The 21,628-nt window shown below is 40.8% G+C and overlaps 1 protein-coding gene across 2 annotated transcripts in view; it reads right to left on the bottom strand.

Moving 5' to 3' along the window:
- LOC145488054 (ATP-binding cassette sub-family C member 4-like) overlaps positions 1-16,017 on the bottom strand; it is a 24,951-nt gene extending 8,934 nt beyond the window's left edge. Inside the window, exons 1-4 of one of the 2 annotated variants that reach the window (XM_081466825.1) lie at positions 15,746-16,017; positions 5,492-6,083; positions 4,113-4,492; positions 1-302 (exon numbers count right to left, since the gene is read on the bottom strand). The exon at positions 1-302 is cut by the window's left edge and continues 975 nt beyond it. In XM_081466825.1, the coding sequence (XP_081322951.1) occupies positions 1-302; positions 4,113-4,492; positions 5,492-6,034 (1,225 nt within the window). In that variant the 5' untranslated portion in view covers positions 6,035-6,083; positions 15,746-16,017. Of the gene's footprint in view, positions 303-4,112; positions 4,493-5,491; positions 6,084-9,991; positions 10,083-15,745 lie in introns of those variants that run through there. The other variant, XM_081466824.1, reaches the window with a different exon arrangement.
- Between the last annotated feature and the right edge of the window lie 5,611 nt (positions 16,018-21,628).

The following is a 21,628-nucleotide window of genomic DNA, read 5'->3' as shown; positions in this document are numbered from 1 at the left end:
TCGTGGTGTTTGAACTGCTATCTGAACTAGATTTTTCCACTGTTTCCAAAAATGTCTGAAGCCTTCCAACGGACATGTTGCAATCTAGGAAAGGACCCAATCGTTTCCCGAGGTACTTGGTAAACAGACCCAAAACCTTTGCATAAGCGAAAACAGCAAATACGGACGTAGGCGTCAAAGTATGGCCAGCCAAGAGATAGGTGACAAAGATCAGAAGCGATGTTAATCTTGGTGTAGCAAAGACAATGGTTTTAATGCTTGCTTGAAAGCCGCTAATTTTCCGAATGACACTGATTTCCTTCCTGAAAAAAGAAAGAGATGAAACAGAACTCTTCCATCATCATGGCAGGGCTGGAAATAGAAGTCGGTCGTCGGACATTGTGCGACTAAATTTTAAATATGTCCGGCGAATTTCACATTATGATCGGACATGATGTCCGAACACTTCACCAACACCAAGTTACTGTCCATCCATAACATTTAGTCAGAGACATTGTTAAAAGGCTCGAAATTGCGACCGGTACGGTCGCCAATGCGGCTAAAATTTCATCTTTGGCGACCAAAATTTCTGGTTTAGTCGACAGCCAAAAATACGTCTGCGTTCACAGGCGACCACAATGGCGACTAGGTTTCTCTGTGTTAACGATCAATAACGGTTATTTTCTCAGACATTCCCCAGGCAATCTATCTTTTTGCTTTGCCATAAAGGATTCCCTCACATTGGAAAACTTGCAAATGACTGATCGTGTTTGAAATCGCCCAATAATGCATTGCAAACCCTTGAGGATTGAGTTCGTCATGTATGCCTACCGATTGTGTCTCTTGGAAATGCATGAATCTTTCATTGACATTACATTAGCTACGGATACAAAATTAGCGGCCAAAACAGTCTTGGAAATTTTTTCTTTACAGGTTTTATGCATTTTCTGAATAAAATTCGTACTTGACTTTTATCACTTAGTCGTCAAATGGCTACTCAAGAATTTGTTAATTTTGGGCCCTTGACTCTGACAGTTTCAGGTATATAGTGTTCATCTTTCCTTTACTTGGCAAATAAAGTACTCTTCAGCAATCGCCCTATTATGTATTACGTGCATTGCTATATGCTGTTAGCCCTTCATGTCAGTACCCTAGAGTCAACTTTGGTCAGGAGCCCATCATTAAGAGCCTGCAACCCCTATACTAAGCCCCATGGTAGTTTTACAGACCGGTCTATTTTTAGGCTTCTTTTCCCACGAAAAAGGTCAGTTCCAGTCAATGTGAGCGCGAATCAGTAAGAAGAAAAATGGCGGTTTCAGATGGACATGTCATCCTAATCTTCCGGTGAAATTATAGTCTGTGCTTGTGATTGGTCACCGAGGTTCCTGCGCGGGCTGAATTCGCGGTAAATTCAAACTAAAGTGGGTCTGCGAAACGGCCAGGAAAGGAATAATTGGGGTAGTTGCACACTCCTAGTGATGGGCTCCTGCTTAAGGGACACAGTCAGTTGGAGCACATGCGCATTAGATACGCGATACATACTGTTTTTAACCAAATATGATAAAAATAACATCATAGGATGAAGAAAAGCACACTCAAAAACGGTCTTTTCAATAAATGATTGAAAATCAAGCGAAACATTGCGAAGATTGAAGCGGATTTTTAGATGTACTTTGATTACAGGTTGAGGCGAACTTTTTTCAAAGTAAGAAAACTAGTGTCCAGGTCAGCACGTTCCCAAAGCTGACTGTGTCCCTTTAATGGTAGCATTCAATAGCAAACTAGGTTTGTTTGAAGAAGATATAATCAGGAGATTACCAGGAGAGATCGGTGCAGTTATCTTGTAGATAAAGTCATCTAATCATCATAAATGATAAATAAATCAAATTTAAATGCAGTTCTGAATGATTTGCATTGAAAATCTTTACAGTTTGCTAATAAATGTTATTATGCTAATTGATATGCAAATCAATTATGCAAATTAACGTCCGCTCAAATTGATAAGATGTCCGACCAAAATGAAGACTTGAAAGGACACATGTCCGGTTAAAGAAGAAAAATTATTCCAGCACTGCATGGAATTTAAAACTGATGTCAAAAATATGTATGAAATCAACAAAGAAGAGTCAGACATGATATATAAGGGGATTTTGAAAGAATAGGGAAAATATTATTCAGCAAAAACATTTGAAATAACACACATAATAGTAATAATAATAATAATAATAATAATAATAATAATAATAATAATAGTAATAAAAACAATCTTTAAAGAGGAAGCGCCGGTCACCTAAATACGTGGATTTCAGGGAGGTCCTCTATAAAATAAAAAAGTATTAAAATCTAAAATAAGAAATACAAGTATCACAGATCTAAAATATAAAATATACAATAATTAAAACTACTAAAACTACCAAAAGTACCTACTGTCATTTTTTCTAAAAATGTTTATCCATTAGGAACCTTATAAGGTTTTTCTTAAGAACATAAGAACTTTAAGCTTGTAATTAATAGATAGAGAGACAAAAGGAGAGTTGGCCGGGGATATTGCTCTGTTTTCTGCACTTCACTCTCACAGTGCGTCACTCCACCCAGCTATATATTAAACAATTAGATTACGAGCTCGAGATTTCTATTTAAACAATAGAATGTTTTTGTCGAGGAACTATCGGCTGATAGTTGCGCCGCGGAAATTTGATGTTCTTAAAACAAACATGTTAGTTTTAAGAGCATCAAATTTCCAAGGGGCAACCATCAGACCGATATTTCAGAGACATAAACACTTTATTGCTTTTAGTGTTAACCACTAAATTTTCTTCCGTGTGCCAGTTCAAAAACCAGATTGAATTATTTTCATCTTTATTAGATGAAAGCCGTGACAGCAAAATGTAAAATTTGGAAAAAAAAAACCCAAACAAAAACCCACTCAACACAATTTCAATTGTTTATTTTCTATAAGCCTGCTTGTTTACGGAAAAAAAAATTCACGGACGAGTACTGTCCATTCGGGTATTTTCCTCGGACGGGCTTTATATAAGCAATAGCCTCCATTTGGCGCGAAAATATGCTCGGATATTTGTCCGCGAAAGCGAAGCTCGAGGAAACTGTGAGCTTCGAGGAACAGATAATGTCCAAGGGCAAATATCTGAGCATATTTTCAAAGTTAAATGGAGGTTATGGTGTTTATTATCCTTCAAATATTTTCCGCAACACGCGCAGTTTCGAAAATTGGGGAATTTTCTTGGATATTCCCCAGTTTTAGCTGGGGGAATATTCGGTCACGTGACGCGTTTAAACCAATCGCAAGCGAGCGAAAACATTTGATGGATTATAAGGGTTGATAGTGTCTCTCCGCGGACGAACACCATCGCGTCATGTGATCAATTCAAACCAATAAGAATCGGAGAAGGTTTAGTGGTGAGCTATAACGCGAGGGCGCAGCCCGAATCAACTAGTTTGGGAGAATCAACAAGAGAGAGAGAACTCTTGAAAAGCTGTTTAAACACCCACCTGTCGGTTCGTGTTTCCATAGCGTGTCTCTTTCTCCCAAACTTCCACTCGTGTTGTTATTGAACAATTAGATTATGAGCTAGAGATTTCTATCGTATGTTACTTGACGAAGGTGCAGCCCAAGTCAACTATCACGCGATAGAAATCGAGAGCGAATATAATCTAATTGTTTTAGTATAAATCTACTAGTCGTTCAAAACTTTATCTAAATCCTCTTCACAGACACTTCGAAAACGCCCAAAAGCGGACGTCATTTTGTTAACAAGGGCACACTGCTAGGCTACTTGCTATCTATCACAAAATAGATATTGAGTAGCGTAGCCAATCAGAGAACGGCATTCGCAATGGAACGCTAGTAGATTTATATTAAAAATGGATATATCGGCGAATTGATTGATTTATGAATTGGACTAGCAACTTGCCCAGCCATGCTACGGAAACGAACCAAGGGCACCAACCTGAAGCTAAGAGCTTTGGTTTTGAGAAAAGTCTGCTATGTAGCATGCATTATTTTTCCCATTCTATTCTTCCTGTACTTTAACTATCCCATTTTTATTAATTCAACCATAATAATCCCCTAAACTACTATTTAAAATAAATGGAGATGACAAAATTTTACCAACCCTCTCCCTGCAGACACTGAATTCCCGAAGTATTGCTCCCAGCTACAGACCTTGATCGTCCTCATTCCACGAATGATTTCGTTGATCATCTGGACACGCTTATCAGCCAAAACTACTACCCTATGACGTAAATTGGCAGCAAGCCTCGAGCCGTAAATTTGATAGACCAAGATAAGAAGGAGGTAGCTCATCCCGATGAGAGCCGGCCAGCCAACTAGGCAGAAAAGGACTGCATTCCCAGCCAAGAATGCAAGTGGTGCCAAAATGATGTTTGGAAAGTAAAGAAGTGCCTTATCGAGGCGTTGGACATCATTGGAAATCAGGTTAATAACGTGACCAGTCGTCATCACTGTTAAATCAGGCAACGAAATCTGTTGGACCTACAGTTAAATAACAAAATATATATGAGAACAGGAACTGCTGGAACATCCTTGGGCACCCAGAGAGGGTGCCCGAGGCGACACAAAGTAAAGAGAATGCCAGAATCGGTGCGGCGCCGAATTTCGTTGAGCGGTTTTCTTCGTCTCGTCCCGACTGTTTTCCGAGGATGTTGCTGCTGAAGCTGAAATGTGACTGATAATTGACGAGAAAAAAGAAACGCGATTAAACTCACAAGCTTGCGTAATCGAAAAGCCAGGCGAACCTTCGCTAATCGGACCCGATCTGAAGTCAATCAATGGCTGGCTCGATTTAATGTACAGTGAAACCTGTATTAAGCGGACCCCGTATCAAGCGGACACCCTCTATTACGTGGACACCAGCTTGCGTCCCTAAATTTTCTTCCCACATTTACTGTAAAATAAATCTGCATTCAGCGGACATCTTTGTTAAGCGGACGCGGACACCAATATTAAGCCATTTTGGTCTACAAAACCTGCAATAAGCGGACACTTCAAGGGCTTTCTACTTCTAAAAGCTCAGCTCAGACTCCTTTAACATTGTTCAGCGATGTCGTTTGAAAGCTAAGTGAATTATTCCAAATTGACTGATTTGACATTGTGCTATGAGCAGTCTTTGATCTTACACTGTGTTACACTGTGTTGCAAAACTGAAAAGGGTTAATAATTAACTATTATTGCAGAATATACTAGAGCCTGCTTAGAGCGGACACCCTGTATTAAGCGGACACTAGTGAGTGTCCCAAAGGTGTTCGCTTAATAGAGGTTTTACTGTAGTTTTTTTTTTTTTTTTTTTTAGCTATTTCAACTTGCCAACTAAGCCCTTTAAAATCGACGTCTGTCTGAACGGCCCAAAATCTGTGGATTGAAAATCAAGTAAATATGATAGATTCAACTGGAGGAGAATCCAACGACTAAAGTTCGACTTAATTCAATTAAAATGGTTGCTTTGACTATTCCGCAACACCCATCTAACACTACCTTTTTGTAGATGACACCTAGAAGAGCGGAACGTACTCTCATTCCTACCATGGTGGATCTGTAATCACAATGACATTTGGAAATTGCTATGAACCAGGTACTCAGGCAAACACCAGAGGCATTGAGATAAATCCATCCTCTATCAGCTGAAGATTCTTTCATCAGTGCTGCCAGCAGTGCGATTAGAAACAAAGGTTGGAGGAGACGTAGGACAATGTGTGTAGACGCTAAAGTTAGGACTAACGCCTTCTCGGAAATTGGCACTAGGTTCCAAAGAGCATGCCACAGCTTTGCTGTCCTTATCCATGTTTTAGCAGTGTGTTCGGGTTTGCAGTTCCGGGACCATTCATTTTCCAAATTCTTTGTTTGAGCTTGACTCTTGTCTTCTTCCAACAATGGAGGCAGATCATCGTTTTCAAGCGCTCGCTGGCTTCCTCGTTTTAGTAGATCGTTCAGCCATGAAAAGGTAAGCAGCGAACATAAACTGGCGTTTTCTTTGGGGTTTGTGAGTGAGCGCCCCGTCTTCAGTTTCTCGTAAGACATTTTATGGGTAGTTTAACGTCTGCTTCTACTGCCACGCCCATTACGCATCCTAGTAAAACAAGAAAGGAATCTCGTTTCTTCATTCTTTTCAAGCAAGAAGGGAGATTTGCTCACACGGATTTAGAACGCTAATAAAGTTAGAATACTACAACAAAAGGTACCAAACTTTATCAGTCACTAAACCGTAAGCACTAGTTTTTCTGCTGGAATGACCTTATCACGGTTTTGGAAACTATCTTCACCGGTAGACGACACGCGTCAGAAATTACAGTTTTTGGATGGGAATCCGCTGGCAAACAATTTTCTTCAAAATCGAATTTTGAACAATTTATAGCAAAGTTACGGTGGTATCAGTATACCCAAAAACATGACGATGTTCATGAAAAATTCCGTTTTTTAAAAACTACAAGGTTAAGACCCTTGAACACTTGTTTAAAATAAACATCTTGAAACGATCTTGCCGAATTTACCTCTAGATAAGTGTGAAATTTTAGGAAAGTACACAGTGGTAGTGGTTTTTACGTAGCAACGACCATAGCAACGGCTGTTTACAGTAAGAACATGACCAAAAATATAGACTAGTTTTAACATATATAAACGATACTTTGTAGTAAAGCTTTAAAGAGATGCACGACTCGATTGGTATAATTACTTGGGAAAAGCTTTGCCTGATTTATCTTCACAGGCTCATTCATTTCCTTTATGAAACGGAACATTTCCTAAAACTACAGAAAATTTTAACAAAATAGAACAACCATTACACCCTCCCCCCGTCCCTGGAGATCCAATCTGCACCTTTCCCCTGCAATGTTTGGCTTGTTAAATGCTTAATCCATCATGTAAGAAATTTTAAGTGCAGTTTTCTTAACGGTCTACTTTTGCACCAACTGACTTCACGCCAGCATTTCTACTTTGGAGGGTATTTAAGAGAAACTCCTGAAATTTGGGTTAATCGAGGAACAATGATGTCGTGATGCAATGAAATAAGAAAATCAGGACATTTTAACGTCCGTCACGTAACAGTAGATAATTTGTTAACTGGTTTTGGTGCAAAATAGGGTTATTTCCAAATAAAATCTGTAGTAAGCACTGAAAACAAGAGTTAACTGTCAAAACTTTAGTTTATTGCATAGAACGAAACAGAAACTTAACAGATATTCTTGTTTGAAAATCAGATCTTGCTTTCTGAAAGAGCAGGAACTGTTGGCGAAAATACTGTAAAACAACTCCCTCAAAAGGGTTGTAGTTGGTTTCTGTAGCAACCATTTTGAGTAAAACTTTAGCCGAGAAGGCGTTCGCGAAAAGAAAAATCATAAACAAATTTAAAATATAGATTTAGCCAAAGCCCGATTAAGATAATCCAGGTTAAGCGCGAATTTTGATTTTACAATAACTGCAGAAATTCTCGCGCACTCATTGGCTAATTTTTATTGTCAATAAGCGGACAGACACATGAATTTATAATTATTTATGCGATGCATAAACGAGCGAGAGCGGACAATTTGACAATTTGTTATCGTGAAAAACAAATTGATGTCAGTTTTTAATGCGTCTGTCCTGTTATTGACAATGAATTTCGTCATGACATTGTCAAATTAGTCTGCGGATCCACTCAGCTATCGCCTCTTGGATCCACAGCTACTTTGACAATGTTATGACGAAATTAATGATCAGTAACAGGACAAACGCATGAAAAACTGACGTCAATTTGTTAATTTTAGTTTTGTAACTTTGCAGTGAGGTTTTCTGTGTATTGTTTGGCCTTCTGCTTTGAGTTTCAATAAGTAATGAAAAACATTTGTATACAAGAAATATTTATACTTCTGTTAACTTTTAATCCTTGGTTTGCGTTAACCGGCTTCCGAACAACCCGACCCTGTTAACAAGAAGTTTTAACTTGACATGAGAAAATAGATCCAATAGAAAACCAGCTCTTGGTCAGCGGTCAACTTCAAAAAAACTTGACCTCAATAAGCTCTAACCTTGAGCCCACGATATGGTCACGTGATACTGGTCAGCGGATACATTGTTTCGACAGGTGTCAATTGACCATAACATGTATGTCCAATATCAAAGAAGGAGGCTATAAATCAAGGCTGCATGTCTCTGTCAATCTTTTAGCTAGTGTATGGCCGTCATCTTGCGCGACTCCATCGTTGTTCGTCGTCGTCGTACACGCCCACGAGCAATACCGCTAGCCATAACCATGAGAAAATCAATTGATGGGTTTCCTTTTCTTTCCAAAACGGGTATGGAGCTCCGCTTGGCGGCCCTTCGGGTCGCCGGAGCTCCGCTCTCATATCACCCGTACGACCCCGCTCGCAATTTCCTTGGAAAACCATACTAAACAAGACGCCTAAAGGCGATTCCGTGGGATGCTTTGGCTAGGGAGCGTAGCATTGGAAGGAATTGTGAAGTTACAGTAAAGTGCCACGATTAATCAGTTAGATCAACCATAGAAATCACTGTAGAAAGTCTTCAAGAAACGGTCACTGTGTTTGTGACCGGAAACCAGAAACTGCAAGGGATCGCATACGATAAACGCTGCCAACGTAGGATCTACAAGAGATCCGATCAGCCAAAAAAATGTATGAAGACAAACAATAGACAGCAAGACTGATACTACGTGAAAAACGTTTCGAGACACCAACATGACAAGAACCGATAAAGTAGGATCGCAACAGTGGACAGCTGTTTCGCCCTTCTTGGGGCTCGTCAGCACTGTGTAGCGAAGATATGTAACGCCAGCCCAACAGCCAACACACATAAATTGCAAAATGACCCGTTCACTATATCAAGTTCCGTACTTTGAACTCACTTGCACCCCGAAACACGCTTTGCCACATCACGTGTTTCGGGGCGCAAGGAGACAAAGTGTTTGTAGTGTTTGTAGTGGAAAATAGGGAAGGCGGAGAATTACTGTGCGAGAAGAGCCTCCTTCCCCGGCTCCTATTTCTTCTTTCCGGGTGATCTACAAGATGGAACGAGAGTGTACATGGTGTTTAACTGACATAATATTGCAACGTGGAAAATGGAATCTTTTTTTTTTTCCTAATGAGGCCGTATCACTTACTTGAGAATTGCCAGAAGATCTTGAGACATGAATGGTAACGCAACGTTTTAATTGTTTGAAGACTAAAACATTGTGAAGGGCTATATTGCCGTCAATGAACCTAACGAATCTACTAAAACATTAACAGGCTAAAGTAGTGATTGTCTGTTATAGAATTAGAAGCTTTTTGTTTGAGAGAAGAACTGAAGCACATTAACAAAAGTATTGATTGTCCTTAGAGACTCACTTGTGTGAGAGAAAAACGTAACGCAACATAACGCATCTGGTATATTTCCATTGACAGTGCGTACTTATTTATTCAAGATAACGAAAGCGAAAGGATTAAAGCTCCCATGAGAAGCATGAGGAATTCTTCTTAACAAATATTTCCCTTCGTATTTATAAACCTTCTCGCAAACACTACATGTGCCTTCTGGTAAACAGGTACGCTCAATGTCAGCAAGAATACACAAAACCTTAAACATACACGTGGCATGATTGTCGACTCATGGATTGAACTGTGAAAGTTTCGATAGAGTAAAACTCGCGAGGTTTAAATATCTTCAATTGCAAACCGACAAATACTTGAGCGAATTTTTGAAATGGTTGGTGTCGATGCTTACTGTGATGGACTCCTTGATTTTTGAATATGCTGATTCGATGAATATCGTGTGTGAATGTTGTTGTGAATATCGTATGAATATCGTATGAATATCGTGTGTCAATGTGTTGCTTGTTCAGACTAAGCGTTCGGTTGCTGAACTCGTGGTTTCGTTTGGCAGGCCGACTGAACAGTGAACTCGTTGGTTTGATGCGTAACACGAAACGGATGTTCCGCGAACTCTAGGTAATTTTCACTGCTCAATTCAGTACACAAAGTCAGAACACTTTCTAAAATGTCTTACCTGTAGTATATTCACGGATTTAACCAAGGATGATTCGGATTTTACCACGGATTTAATCAACAACAGTAAACAACACCATTGCAAGAGTCGAACACGTTTTTCTAATCATCAACATTCAACACGCATTCTCCGAATTACAAAACAGGGGGGTGGGGAGGTTAGAGCTAAGCATTCACAAACATTACGTTCCTCTCTTCTTTGAATTACTTGTCAAGTTGAAGGAAAAACAAAACAGAATAAACGTGATTAATTCTATATGCATGCAAATGTCTCCGAATGTCTTATGAAAGTCCTAACAGCGCTTTAGCAGTTCAAACTGGCATAAACAGAAGTGTAACACAACAAAAAGTTCAAGTTCAGTTCACATCTGGGTGTGAGAGTTCTGCTCCGGGGCCAGCTGAACAGAGCCTATAACATAGTCCTGAAATCTAGACGGTAGTCGTTTGACTCTTGGTGGACGTAAGGTAGACGTAGAATCACTTTGCCATGTAGTAGCATCATCTGATGGTTTGCACCCCAGTAGTTTTTCTCCACTTCTCATTCCAGGAGGAACTTTTACAGATTCTCTGAACTCTTGGTTTGGTGAAACTGGTGTCACTCCTTGAGCCTCTGTGGTGTCTGATGATTTACTGGTGGCTTGTAGTACATTATCTCGCTCGAGATACTTTTTCACATGGGTCACATTTCGACGGTACTGTACACTATCGACCTCAACAAAAACACTATTACTATTCCTCTGAACAACTATAAATGGAGACTGTTTCTAGGTCGACGACAGTTGTTTTCTCTCTCCCGTCTCAACAACACCTTATCACCTTCTTGAATCTTGCTTTCATGCGCTTTTTTTTTTTCAGTCCGCATACACCTTCCCTTTCTCTTTCCTTTCACTGTCGCGGTCTCTGACTTCATCTTCAACAGTGAACCCTTGCAGGTGGGGTAGTTTGGTCCTGATGCGTCTTCCAAACAACAATTCTGCTGGGCTAACCCCAGTTGTAGAATGAGGTGTACTACGGTACATCATTAAGAAGTGGTCCATCTCTGATCTCCAGTTACGACCTTCTGCTTGGGCAATACGCAGGCATTTCAGGATACTGCGGTTTTGTCTTTCAATCTCACCATTTGCCTGTGGCCACAAGAGCGTGGTTCGCCGGTGCTCAATTCCATTCTCTTCTAAGTACTTCTTGAAATAGTCACTGACAAACTGCGACCCATTTTCCGTCCTGAGGGACAAAGGAAGGCCATGAGTGACGAAAATCTTGAACAGCATTGATACAATCTTCTCAGATGTAGTAGATTTGGCATATTCCATTTCAAAGAATCGACTGTAATAGCCCACCACGACAAAGACATGATCACCGGAAGGCAGTGGACCCAATAAGTCAGCCGCTAGATGTTGCCATGGTGCAGAAGGCAACTCTGTACGTACCATCGGCTCTGGTTTAAGCAGTTGTGAAACTAACTGACAGCCATGACAGGTCTAACAAACTCCTTCCGCCTCTTTTTCAATGCCTGGCTACCACACTTTGGTGCGCAAGCGTTGCTTCATTGCCACAGTTCCAGGATGACCTTCATGCGCCAGCTTTAATGCTTGACAGCGAAGTTGCTTTGGAAAAACAATTCGAGTTCCACGAAGAACAAGCTTTCCGATTGCCCTTAATTCAACTCGCACTGGCAGGTACTCTTTGAATTCTATAGCATGCCATCTTCCATTCAAAAGACATTCTCGTACACTTTTCAGCTCTGGGTCATGTTCAGATGCTCTCTCAATTTCATGAGTTGTCAAGGCAAAAGGCGTTTATTCTTGAGCTGCCCACTTCACATATTATTCTGTTTCGTTCTCGTCTCTTGACTGAGGCACTGGACGCAGGAGACGTGACAATGAATCTGCAATGGTCTTGGGCTCCGGTATTTCACTGTAAATCTATAGGGCTGCATCCTGAGGAGCCATCTCTCGATCCTAGCGCAGGTATTCGATGTGGGTGAGAAAATACATTCCAGAGGTTTGTGGTCAGTCATTAATTCAAAGTCAGCACCGTACAAATACATGTGAAATGTTTCGCAGGACCACACTATCGCTAAAGCCTCTTTCTCGGTCTTAGAATATCGGCATTCTGTATCTGACAGGCTTCGGCTTGCATAGCTAATAACGCGCAGCTCTTCTCCTTGCTGTGGTACTAATACAGCTCCTAAGCCTACATGGCTTGCATCTGCGATCACCCTAGTTGGGGCATTCTTGTCAAAATATCCAAGTGTCTCTGCACTGGACAGTCGTTTCTTTAACTCGTCAAATGATTGCTTTTGCTTCGGCCCCCACACAAAAGGTTCTGCGTTCTTTATAAGCTGGCGCAGAGGTGCGGATACTGCAGCCAGGTCAGGAATAAAATGTGCGGTAAAATTGACCAGTCCAAGGAAGCTTCTCACTTCAGCAGCATTGGTCGGTTCACGGGTATCAACAACAGCCTTCACTTTAACATCTGCTGGACCAATCCCACGCGCTGACAACACATGACTCATAAATACCAAATGTGACATCTTGAATTGACACTTGTCACGAGTTAACATCAACCCCTTGCTACTCAATACTCTGACCACATTCTCAAATCTCTTGTCATGTTCCTCTTCAGTGGGTGCATCAGTGAACTATCAGATCATCAAGAATGTTGTGAACTCCATCGCACTTTTGCAGGACTTGGCCAAGTACCTTCTGGTACATCTCAGGTGCACAACTTATACCGAACATGAGTCGTTTGTACCGGTACAGTCCTTGGTGTGTACCAAATGTAGTAATATCTCTGGATTCAGGTGATAACGCTATTTGATGATAGGCAGAGTTAAGGTCCAACTTGCTGAAGAACTTGCTCTGGTTCAAATCTTGTAAAACGTCATCGATGGTCGGTATTGGGTAACGTTCTCGTTTTACTGCCATGTTGGCCTGTCGCATATTTACACACAAACGGATGTCACCTGAGGGCTTTGGCACCACTACCACTGGTGATACCCACGAACTTGGTCCACTCACTTTCTCGATAATGTCAAGTTTTACAAGTTCGTCTAGTTTGTCACCCAACTAATCACGTAGGTGGAAAGGAACTCTCCTAATGGATTGTTCTACGGCTTGCACCTCTGGATCAATTGGAATCTTTAGCTGAAAATCCTTTAGTCTGCGAATACCTTCACAGCATCCAGGAAATGTTCTAAAACGCTGGATGCCCCTTTAGCTCCATCAGTCGATGCCTCTAGTGAGTTAACTTGAACTGGAGTTCCCAGCTTTAGAACTCCTAAAGCAATGGCCGTTTCTCGCCCTAGAAGGGCCTGTCCCTTATTTTCAATAACAACAAATTCAACCCCACTCAGCACTCTCTCTCCAACAGAAACTTCTGCAGTAAATATGCCAGCAACTTGTAGTGGCTGATTACTACCATATGAATACAGCTTCTTGGAAGCCTTGCTCGACACACATTTAACCTTAATGGTTTTCAAATATTCCCACACATTACGACCAGTAACATTGCAACTAGCACCGGAATCAATAATCATCTCCTATTTTCACAGGAATTTTGCCACCACTTGAAACATTTGAATCATCTAATATGCCAAATGCATACTTACAGCCATCACTCTGCTGATCTTCGTCTTCTACTTGCCCTATATGATGGTGTCCAACACTCCTTCTTCCTGTTCTTGTTCTTGTTCTCCTTGTTCTAAAACAAATACTTTTTGAAATTCTAGCTTCAGAAGACTGTTATATTGATCTTACAGAAATCGTTCAAAAAGTAAAGCTGAATTTATTTTCCACCTAGTATGTATTCATTAATATATACTCAATAATTTCGCTTTAGTGTATCTGTAGTCTCTCGTCGTAACTTTTGTTAATTATTATTTGTAATATCGTTAGTTTATTAGTTGTCTTTAGTCATCGTTGTCAATTCTAGTCTCTTTAGTTCTCTTGTTACCTTCAGTTGTATTTAGTTGTACCTAGTTGTATATTAATGACTCGTCCAAACATGACCCGCCTAGATTAGCTCAGCTATCTGCGGGCATGTTACAATTGTAATTTTAATTTGATAACAAATAAAATGTCTGTATGTATGTATGTATGTTGCCTGCCCTACGCATTCCTCCAGCTCCTCGGCCTCGGCCATTATTTTGCTTCCTCTTTGTTTTACATACAGCCTCAAAATGTCCTGTCCATTACATTTCCTGCACTGTTTCCCTCCAGCTGGGCATCGGTGATCGTTAGCTTTGTGTCCCACATTTCGACAACAAAAACATTTAACGTTCCTTGTGCTCGAATCTTCTTTGTGATCCACCTTTCCACCCACACTATTAACCTCGTTACTGGCATCGCGTGCTTCTTAGCTTCGATCGAATGGGCCTGTTTCTCAGATTCTTCCATAGCACGGGCAATTTCTCTCGATCGTTGCAGAGTTAAGGCTTGACCCTTCTGAAGTAACTTTCGACGAAGTTCGTGTGACAAACACTTATTAATCACTTGATCACGAATTTGCTCCTCCACAGCGCCTGCATCTTCGAATTCACATGCTTTGGCTTTCTGTCTCAATCTGGTCACGAACTGTTCGACGGTTTCGTTGGCCAGTTGACTAGTTTCACGAAAACAAAGTCTTTCGTATAGAACATTTGCTTGCGGTTTGAAATATTTAGTCAAGGTCGCCGTCGCGTTCCGATAGTTATCCGACCCTCCTTCCTCTTCTAACGTAAAATAGATGTCTTGAATATCTAATCCAGCGGTATGCAGCAGTAGCGCCTTCTTCTGGTCGGCATTTTTGACTCCTTTTCCAGCTGCAAACAAATCAAAAGCTCGCAGCCATCTTTTCCAGCGTGCGAATATATACCAGCAGTTTCTGAGCATTCAGATGGCTTCAAAACCTGTGTATCGCTTGAATATACAGTTGACATCTCAAAAAGATCTACTAACGACCGTCTTCGTCGCCAAATGTAGTGTATTCACGGATTTAACCAAGGATGATTCGGATTTAACCACGGATTTAACCAACAACAGTAAACAACACCATTGCAAGAGTTGAACACGTTTTTCTAATCATCAACATCCAACACGCTTGCTCCGATATACAAAACAGGGAGGTGGGGAGGGTAGAGCTAAACACTCACAAACACTACATTACCTTCTGTTTATTTCCTGAATATGTACACGTTGCTTCGAGCACTACACTGTCTACACAAGTTACTCCTTACTAGAATCTTAGAATCTTTCGAAATTAGTTCCAGATGTGACGTGGATTTCATTGTCAATCAAATTTGTCGTTTTGCGTCGACAATGAAAAAGGAACCCCGGCGAAACCTTACCGTGGCCTGCCACAGGCATCCCACGGAAAAAGGTCCCGTATGAGGGCCGTACGCGTCAAAGTGATAGGACCGGAAAAACGCGTACTGCAAAATCGATGCAAGTTAATGAGAAAAACAATTTTGTTGCTGCAAAATTTTGTTCTGTTCAAAAATGAGTGATAAAAGTGAGCATTCTGAGAGCGAACAACAAGCAAACAGGCGGTCAAGAAAATAACTTTTCTGGATGAACTGTCCGATAATTAACCTTTGGGATAAGCAAACGGTCTTGAGGCGAAACTTCTTTCAGAAGAAAGCATCAAAGAATTTATCGCGGATCAAAAGCAAGAAAACCGGCAGCGCAAAGAAAACAAAGTACGATAAAAAATGTTTTCTTCGAGTTTCCAGAGTTTCTGGAAGAAGTTGGTTAAGCCAGAGAAATGGCAAACATACCTTGTGTACAGTTGGATGAACTGATTTGCAGTTTCCACATCAGTGTTGTTTGAGGAGACAAAACTTAGTACCAACACAAGTTCATTACCGTACAGGTTATCCAGATAATAAAACTCGCTCGTGGTTTAATAGTGTAATTTCCACTACACAGCAAAGCCAGCAAATTCGGCAAACCCAGGCACTGTTTGCGGGAGCCAACATCGATGTTATTAATATTCAGTCGCTGGTTCTCCCTTATTCAAGAGAATCCAAGAGGTCGACAAATAGTTTGAAACGACGCCGACATTTTCTTGAGTCTTCAGATGAAGAAGATTTGTGAAAAAATTCAGTGAAACGTGAAGCGAACTTTTGCCACTCGCTGAGTTTTTGATGGTTTTGACATATTTTTGACAGCTTTGTGTCAACTTTCTCTTGGCTTTTAGCATGAATTGTAACAAAACTAAGAAAATGAGTCGTGTTTTTCGATGAATTTGTGAGTTTCTTGTTCGACGTAAAGAAATAATTGACAAGTTTTTATTGTGGATTATTATATGGCTGTCTCACAAGGACTGGGAATCTACCGAATTCACGAATTTGATTGGCTGAAATCGATATTGACTGCGGTCTAGATTTTCCCATCTAGACCGCCATCTAGACCGGTTTCATTTTGCGTTGAAAATGTAGCAAACTAAAATACAAAAATGTTTACCATTTTCTTTTATTTTCTTCTCAATCATTTATGGAAGTGCCAAAAAGCCTGATGACGAAAAAAAAGGAAACAGGACGAGCAAATTTCGGGAGGTTTAAGTTAAGCACATCGCCGTTCGCGAGCAAAATGTATGCAAACCAGTTACATTAAACGAATTAAAGTTTTCTTCTTTGCCATATAATAAACATCTTATTAACCGAGCTAAGTCGGCCTGTATGAGAGAATCTTGACCTCGGTCGCGTGAACAGACCTCACTGCGTTCGGTCCTTATTCACGACCTCGGTTAAGATTCTCCCATACAGACCTCCAGCTCGGTTAATAAGAGCTAAATCTTTTCTGTAGTTGTTCGGCGCGCGGCCGTCTGAAATTCGCTAATCACGTGTATTTAAGTTCAAACAGAATTTTCAACATTTTCAACACTAACTGGTCATATGATGAAATGCTTATTGACTGAGTAAGGGCGGGCCAGACCGGAAAATATTTGGCTCTCAGTCAGGACATGCGAACCGTCCCTACGTCCTGACATCGAGCCAAATGATTTCTCGTCCGGCCTTCCCACTCAGTCGATAAATATATGTTATTAACCGGCTGGGAGGTCCGTATAGGGAAAAACTGTGACCGAGGTCTTGAAATTGCTGCCCGAGGCTTACAAGTGGGTTTGTTTACGCACCTTTGTCATTGAATTGGCTTACGCGCCGTCTACAAACCATTCATAAAAAATCTAACGAGCGAACGAGTGAGTGCGGGCCTCTTCATAAGAGCCCGGTCAACCGGGCTAGCTCGGTTTCCGAGATCTCGCCTCGCCACTCTTTCCTTAGTAAAAATTTCGACGTGTTCATATGAGAAGCCAGGCTGGCCCGGTTACCGAGATCTCGGTTTTTGCCACCGAGATCTCGGTAACCGAGATGAAAATTTTCCCATATGAACGCTCCAGCCCGGGTAAAACGGGGAGGAAACTTTTTAGACGAAATGGCTTCGCTTTCGCAACATAGCGGCCAAAATGGCATAATTTTTGCCTTGTATGTATTTCCACTTTAGGAATGGGCGAATTAGCTTTATTAGTAAAGTTACAAGAGTCCACAAAGCTGCGACAGTCGCGAACGATACAAGTTTATGTTCCACCATTTTGGTTGTGTTTCTTGGATTTCATCCCGGTCGACCGGGTTGAAATTTCCCATATGAACAGACAACAAAATTCTTCCCGGTAACCGAGCCAGCCCGGTTGACCGGGCTGGCTCGGTTTCCGGAAAATCCCCTCGCCACTCTTTCCTTCGTAAAAATTTCGATGTGTTAGTATGAGAAGCTGGGCTGACCCGGTTACCGAGATCTCCGTTTTTCCGGGATGAAAATTTTCCCTTATGAACACTCCAGCCCGGGTAACCCGGGACGAAACTTTTTAGACAAAATGGCTTCGCTTTCGCAACATAGCGCCAAAAATGGCATAATTTGTGTCTTGTATGTATTTCCACTTTAGAAGTATGCGAATTAACTTTATTAGTACTACTAATAAAGCTAATTCGCAAGAGTCCACAAAGCTACGACAGCCACGAACGATACAAGTTTATGTTCCACCATTTTGGTTGTGTTTCTTGGATTTTATCCCGGTCGACCGAGCTGAAATTTCCCATATGGACAGACAACAAAATTCGTCCTGGTAGCCGAGCCAGCCTCGTTACCGGGCTCTTATGAAGAGGCCCTAAATCAGATACTAGACAAAGAAAGATGCATTAAAGAACAGATTTATTTCGAGCTACTTTATGCTAGTTGCATTTAGTTCACCAGTTTTAAAGTTCTCCAAAGTTGTTTTTCCGGTGTGAAATTTCGTGCAAAGATTGAAGTTGTGCTACAAAAACAATTTCTGTCAGTCGTTGCGAATCATTAGAAATCAGAGTTTTCTACCGTAAATTGAGTAGCCGATAGCGAGGAAATTCGTTAAGTGTATTCCACAGAAATTCTCTCAAATACAGCAACGATCAGAGAGGTAAACTCGACTGAAATTGACACATTTTTTACTTAAAATTGTACAGAGAGAGATACACAGGATTGCGCGCCATTACAGCGCCGAGCTACAAACAACCAAACAAACTCTTACAACTTCAAAAAACTCAATTGAATTTATTCACAGTGACTTTCCTTCTCATTTAAAGGTGAATAGAGATAAACTTGCGATGATTGATCGTCAATGGAAAAGGGCGAAAGATTGACGATTACCGCTAATTCGTTCACGAAAATAGATCAATTCGACAGATTCCGCCCGCTGTGGCGGTCGGGATGAGAAAATTCTGCCCGCTCCAGGAACCAATCAGATTGCAGGATTTGTTGAATTCTGCCCGCTCAAGGGGTAAATACATAGTATGAAAGATCAAACAAGACAGATTGACGCTTATCTTAAAGGTACTGGCCTAGTCGTTCATTAATTCAGGAGTGTAATCCTTACCCAGAAAGACTTGTCAGAGGAGCTCAATGGGATGGTGGCTTTTACGGCTCACGGGTAATATTTGGGCTCTATCAGGAGCCATAATCGGGGACGGAGACCGTAAGTCTTGGGATCCACACGCATCTATGATACGGGACAGTTTTGCTATTTTTAGAACAAATTGCGCCATCCTGACGACACATATCCGCGCGGATCCACGCACATGTCGTGGATTCTCGTGTGGATGTTGTCACGTGGCGTGATCAGATGGTGAGAGTTGAGACATTCTCTTGCGGATTTTTCATAGCGATGGCAAGGAATAAGGCAGGGACTAAGAACAATGGCGCTTATAGTTTTATGTTCTGAGCTAATAGAAAAGGCGAGTTTTTCAGGGTCGAAAACAAGACTTTAATTTCGCGCTGTGAATGGACTAAGAATATAGCAAGAAAATTACTCTTCGATCTGGTGTCAAGTTAATTTGTGAGTTTCTCAAACAATGCTTAATCACAGCCAAAACCTGTTTTTCATGGTTTCTTATCGTTTCTGCTTGTTTGGCGAGTTTGCCAAAGTTTTTGAGAGGAAAGTGTGACGCGTACAAGCAGTCATTTGCATAGTGCAGCCAGTGTTCTTTCAAGTCCGAGTCGGTGTTTTCAGTTGTCAACAAATCTTGACAAAGGTTATTTTCGTTATCTTTTGTGCTGAGATGCTGCAACAAATTTCATCAACACCAAAAGGCTACTAACATCATGTGTGTTTCTTCAACATAGTGAAATTTTACACTGCGAAAATAAAATAGAGTTTTGATAACTCGACCAACAAAATTGAAATCGTTATTCGAAGTTGATTAAAGAAAGCATCATCATAACTTTGCTGATTATTTCTGATGTATTCACATCTTTTTTTCCAGCTAAGCTTTTAACATGTTCTCAAACATTTATCAAACTTTAACACATCTAAAAACTATGAAGATATTGTATGAGCTCGATGTACGTTTTCACACGAAAGTGCGGAAGTCCAATTTGTCATGTTTACTGACTGTACAAAACAAGCATCGGCGGGCGCTCTTATTCATCGACAGCAGACAATTTATTGGATTTTTACACAAACAAAACTGAGCATTATCTACAGACTTAAATTTATTGGGCCTTGATAAAACATTAAGCATTGCTTACAACTCAGGCGAAACTCAAACTTGCAATTTTTTTTTCTTTTTTTTTTTTTCTTTATTTTTAATTAACTTTTCGGTCGCGATAGACTCTAGCGAAATCTCCGCAAGCGTGTGGCAAGAGGAGGGAAACTTTGATGTCCTGAAATGCTGCTATATCCAAATATATACAACTAGTTTTTACCGTGGTATGGAAAAGCTGTTAATCTTCAATACATGTGAAATTTAGAGTGGAGTAATGTGGAGCTCTTGTAAAAGAAATAGCGGAGCACAACTTGGTCAGTGATATAAAGCAGGGCATACTTGAATTCGACACTGCCTTACTTCACTCGAACTGGAGCAGCTTACGGCGAAAACACTGGAGCAAAATCCCAACAGACATAAACGTGTTGAGTTGTGGGCCAACAGCAAAAAAAATTCGGGAATTTTGGACGCCATTTCCCTTGTGCTACATCCGCAAAAATCGTCCCAGCATGTACGCCCGTGAGCCGCACGCGATGGCGCAATTTAATTTGTTCTAACAGGAGCCATAATCGGGGACGGAGACCGTAAGTCTCGGGATTCGCGCGCACCCATGATATGGGGCAATTTTTCTATTTTTAGAACAAATTGCGCCATCCTGACGTCATATATCCGCGCGGATTCACGCACATGTCAGGGGCTTTCGCGTGGATGTTGTCACGTTGCGTGATCAAATGGTGAGAGTTGAGAGATTCTCTTGCGTATTGTTCACTGCGATGGCAGGGAATAAGGCAGGGAATACGAACCAGGGCGCTTATATGTAGTTTTATGCTCTGAGCTAACGGAAAAGGTGGGTTTTTCAGGGATAAAAACAAGACTTCAATCTCGCGCTGGGAATGAATAATAAGATCTGCTCACGCTAGTCGTGAGCTTACGCGTATGCTTAAGAATATAGCAAGAAAACTCTCTACTCTGGTATCGAGTTAATTTGTGAGTTTCTCAGACAATGTTTAATCATAACCAAAACCTGTTTTGATGGTTTCTTATTGTCTCTGCTTGTTTGGTGAGTTTGGAAAAGTTTTTGAAAGGAAAGTCTGACGCGTAAAATTAGTTCATTTGCATAGTGCATGCAGCTCGTGCACTTTCAAGTCCGAGTCGGTGTTTTCAATTGTCAACAAATCTTGACAAAGATTTCTTTCGTTATCTTTTGTGCTGAGATGCTGCAACAAATTTCACGAATGCAAAAAAGGCTACTTACATCATGTGTGTTTCTTCAACATAAGCATAGTGAAGTTTTACACTGCGAAAATGAAAATAGACAAGGAGTTTTGATAACTCGATCATCTAAATCGAATCGTTATTCCAAGTTGATTAAAGAAAGCGTCATCGTAACTTTGCTGATTGTTTCTGCTTTATTCACATATTTTCAGCTTAGCGTTTAATATGTTCTCAAACATTTATCAATCTTAAACATATTTAAAAACTATAGAGCTATTGTTTGAGTTCGATGTACGCTTTCACACGAAAGTGCGGCGGAAGTACAATTTGTCATGTTTACTGACTGTACAAATCACGCATCGGTGGGCGCTCTCATTCATCGAAAACAGAGAATTTACTGGATTTTTACACGAATAAAACTGAGCAGTATCTACG

Source organism: Orbicella franksi, chromosome 5 (assembly GCF_964199315.1).
Source record: "Orbicella franksi chromosome 5, jaOrbFran1.1, whole genome shotgun sequence".
Lineage (NCBI taxonomy): Eukaryota > Metazoa > Cnidaria > Anthozoa > Scleractinia > Merulinidae > Orbicella > Orbicella franksi.
This window is presented reverse-complemented; position numbering and strand designations above follow the sequence as displayed.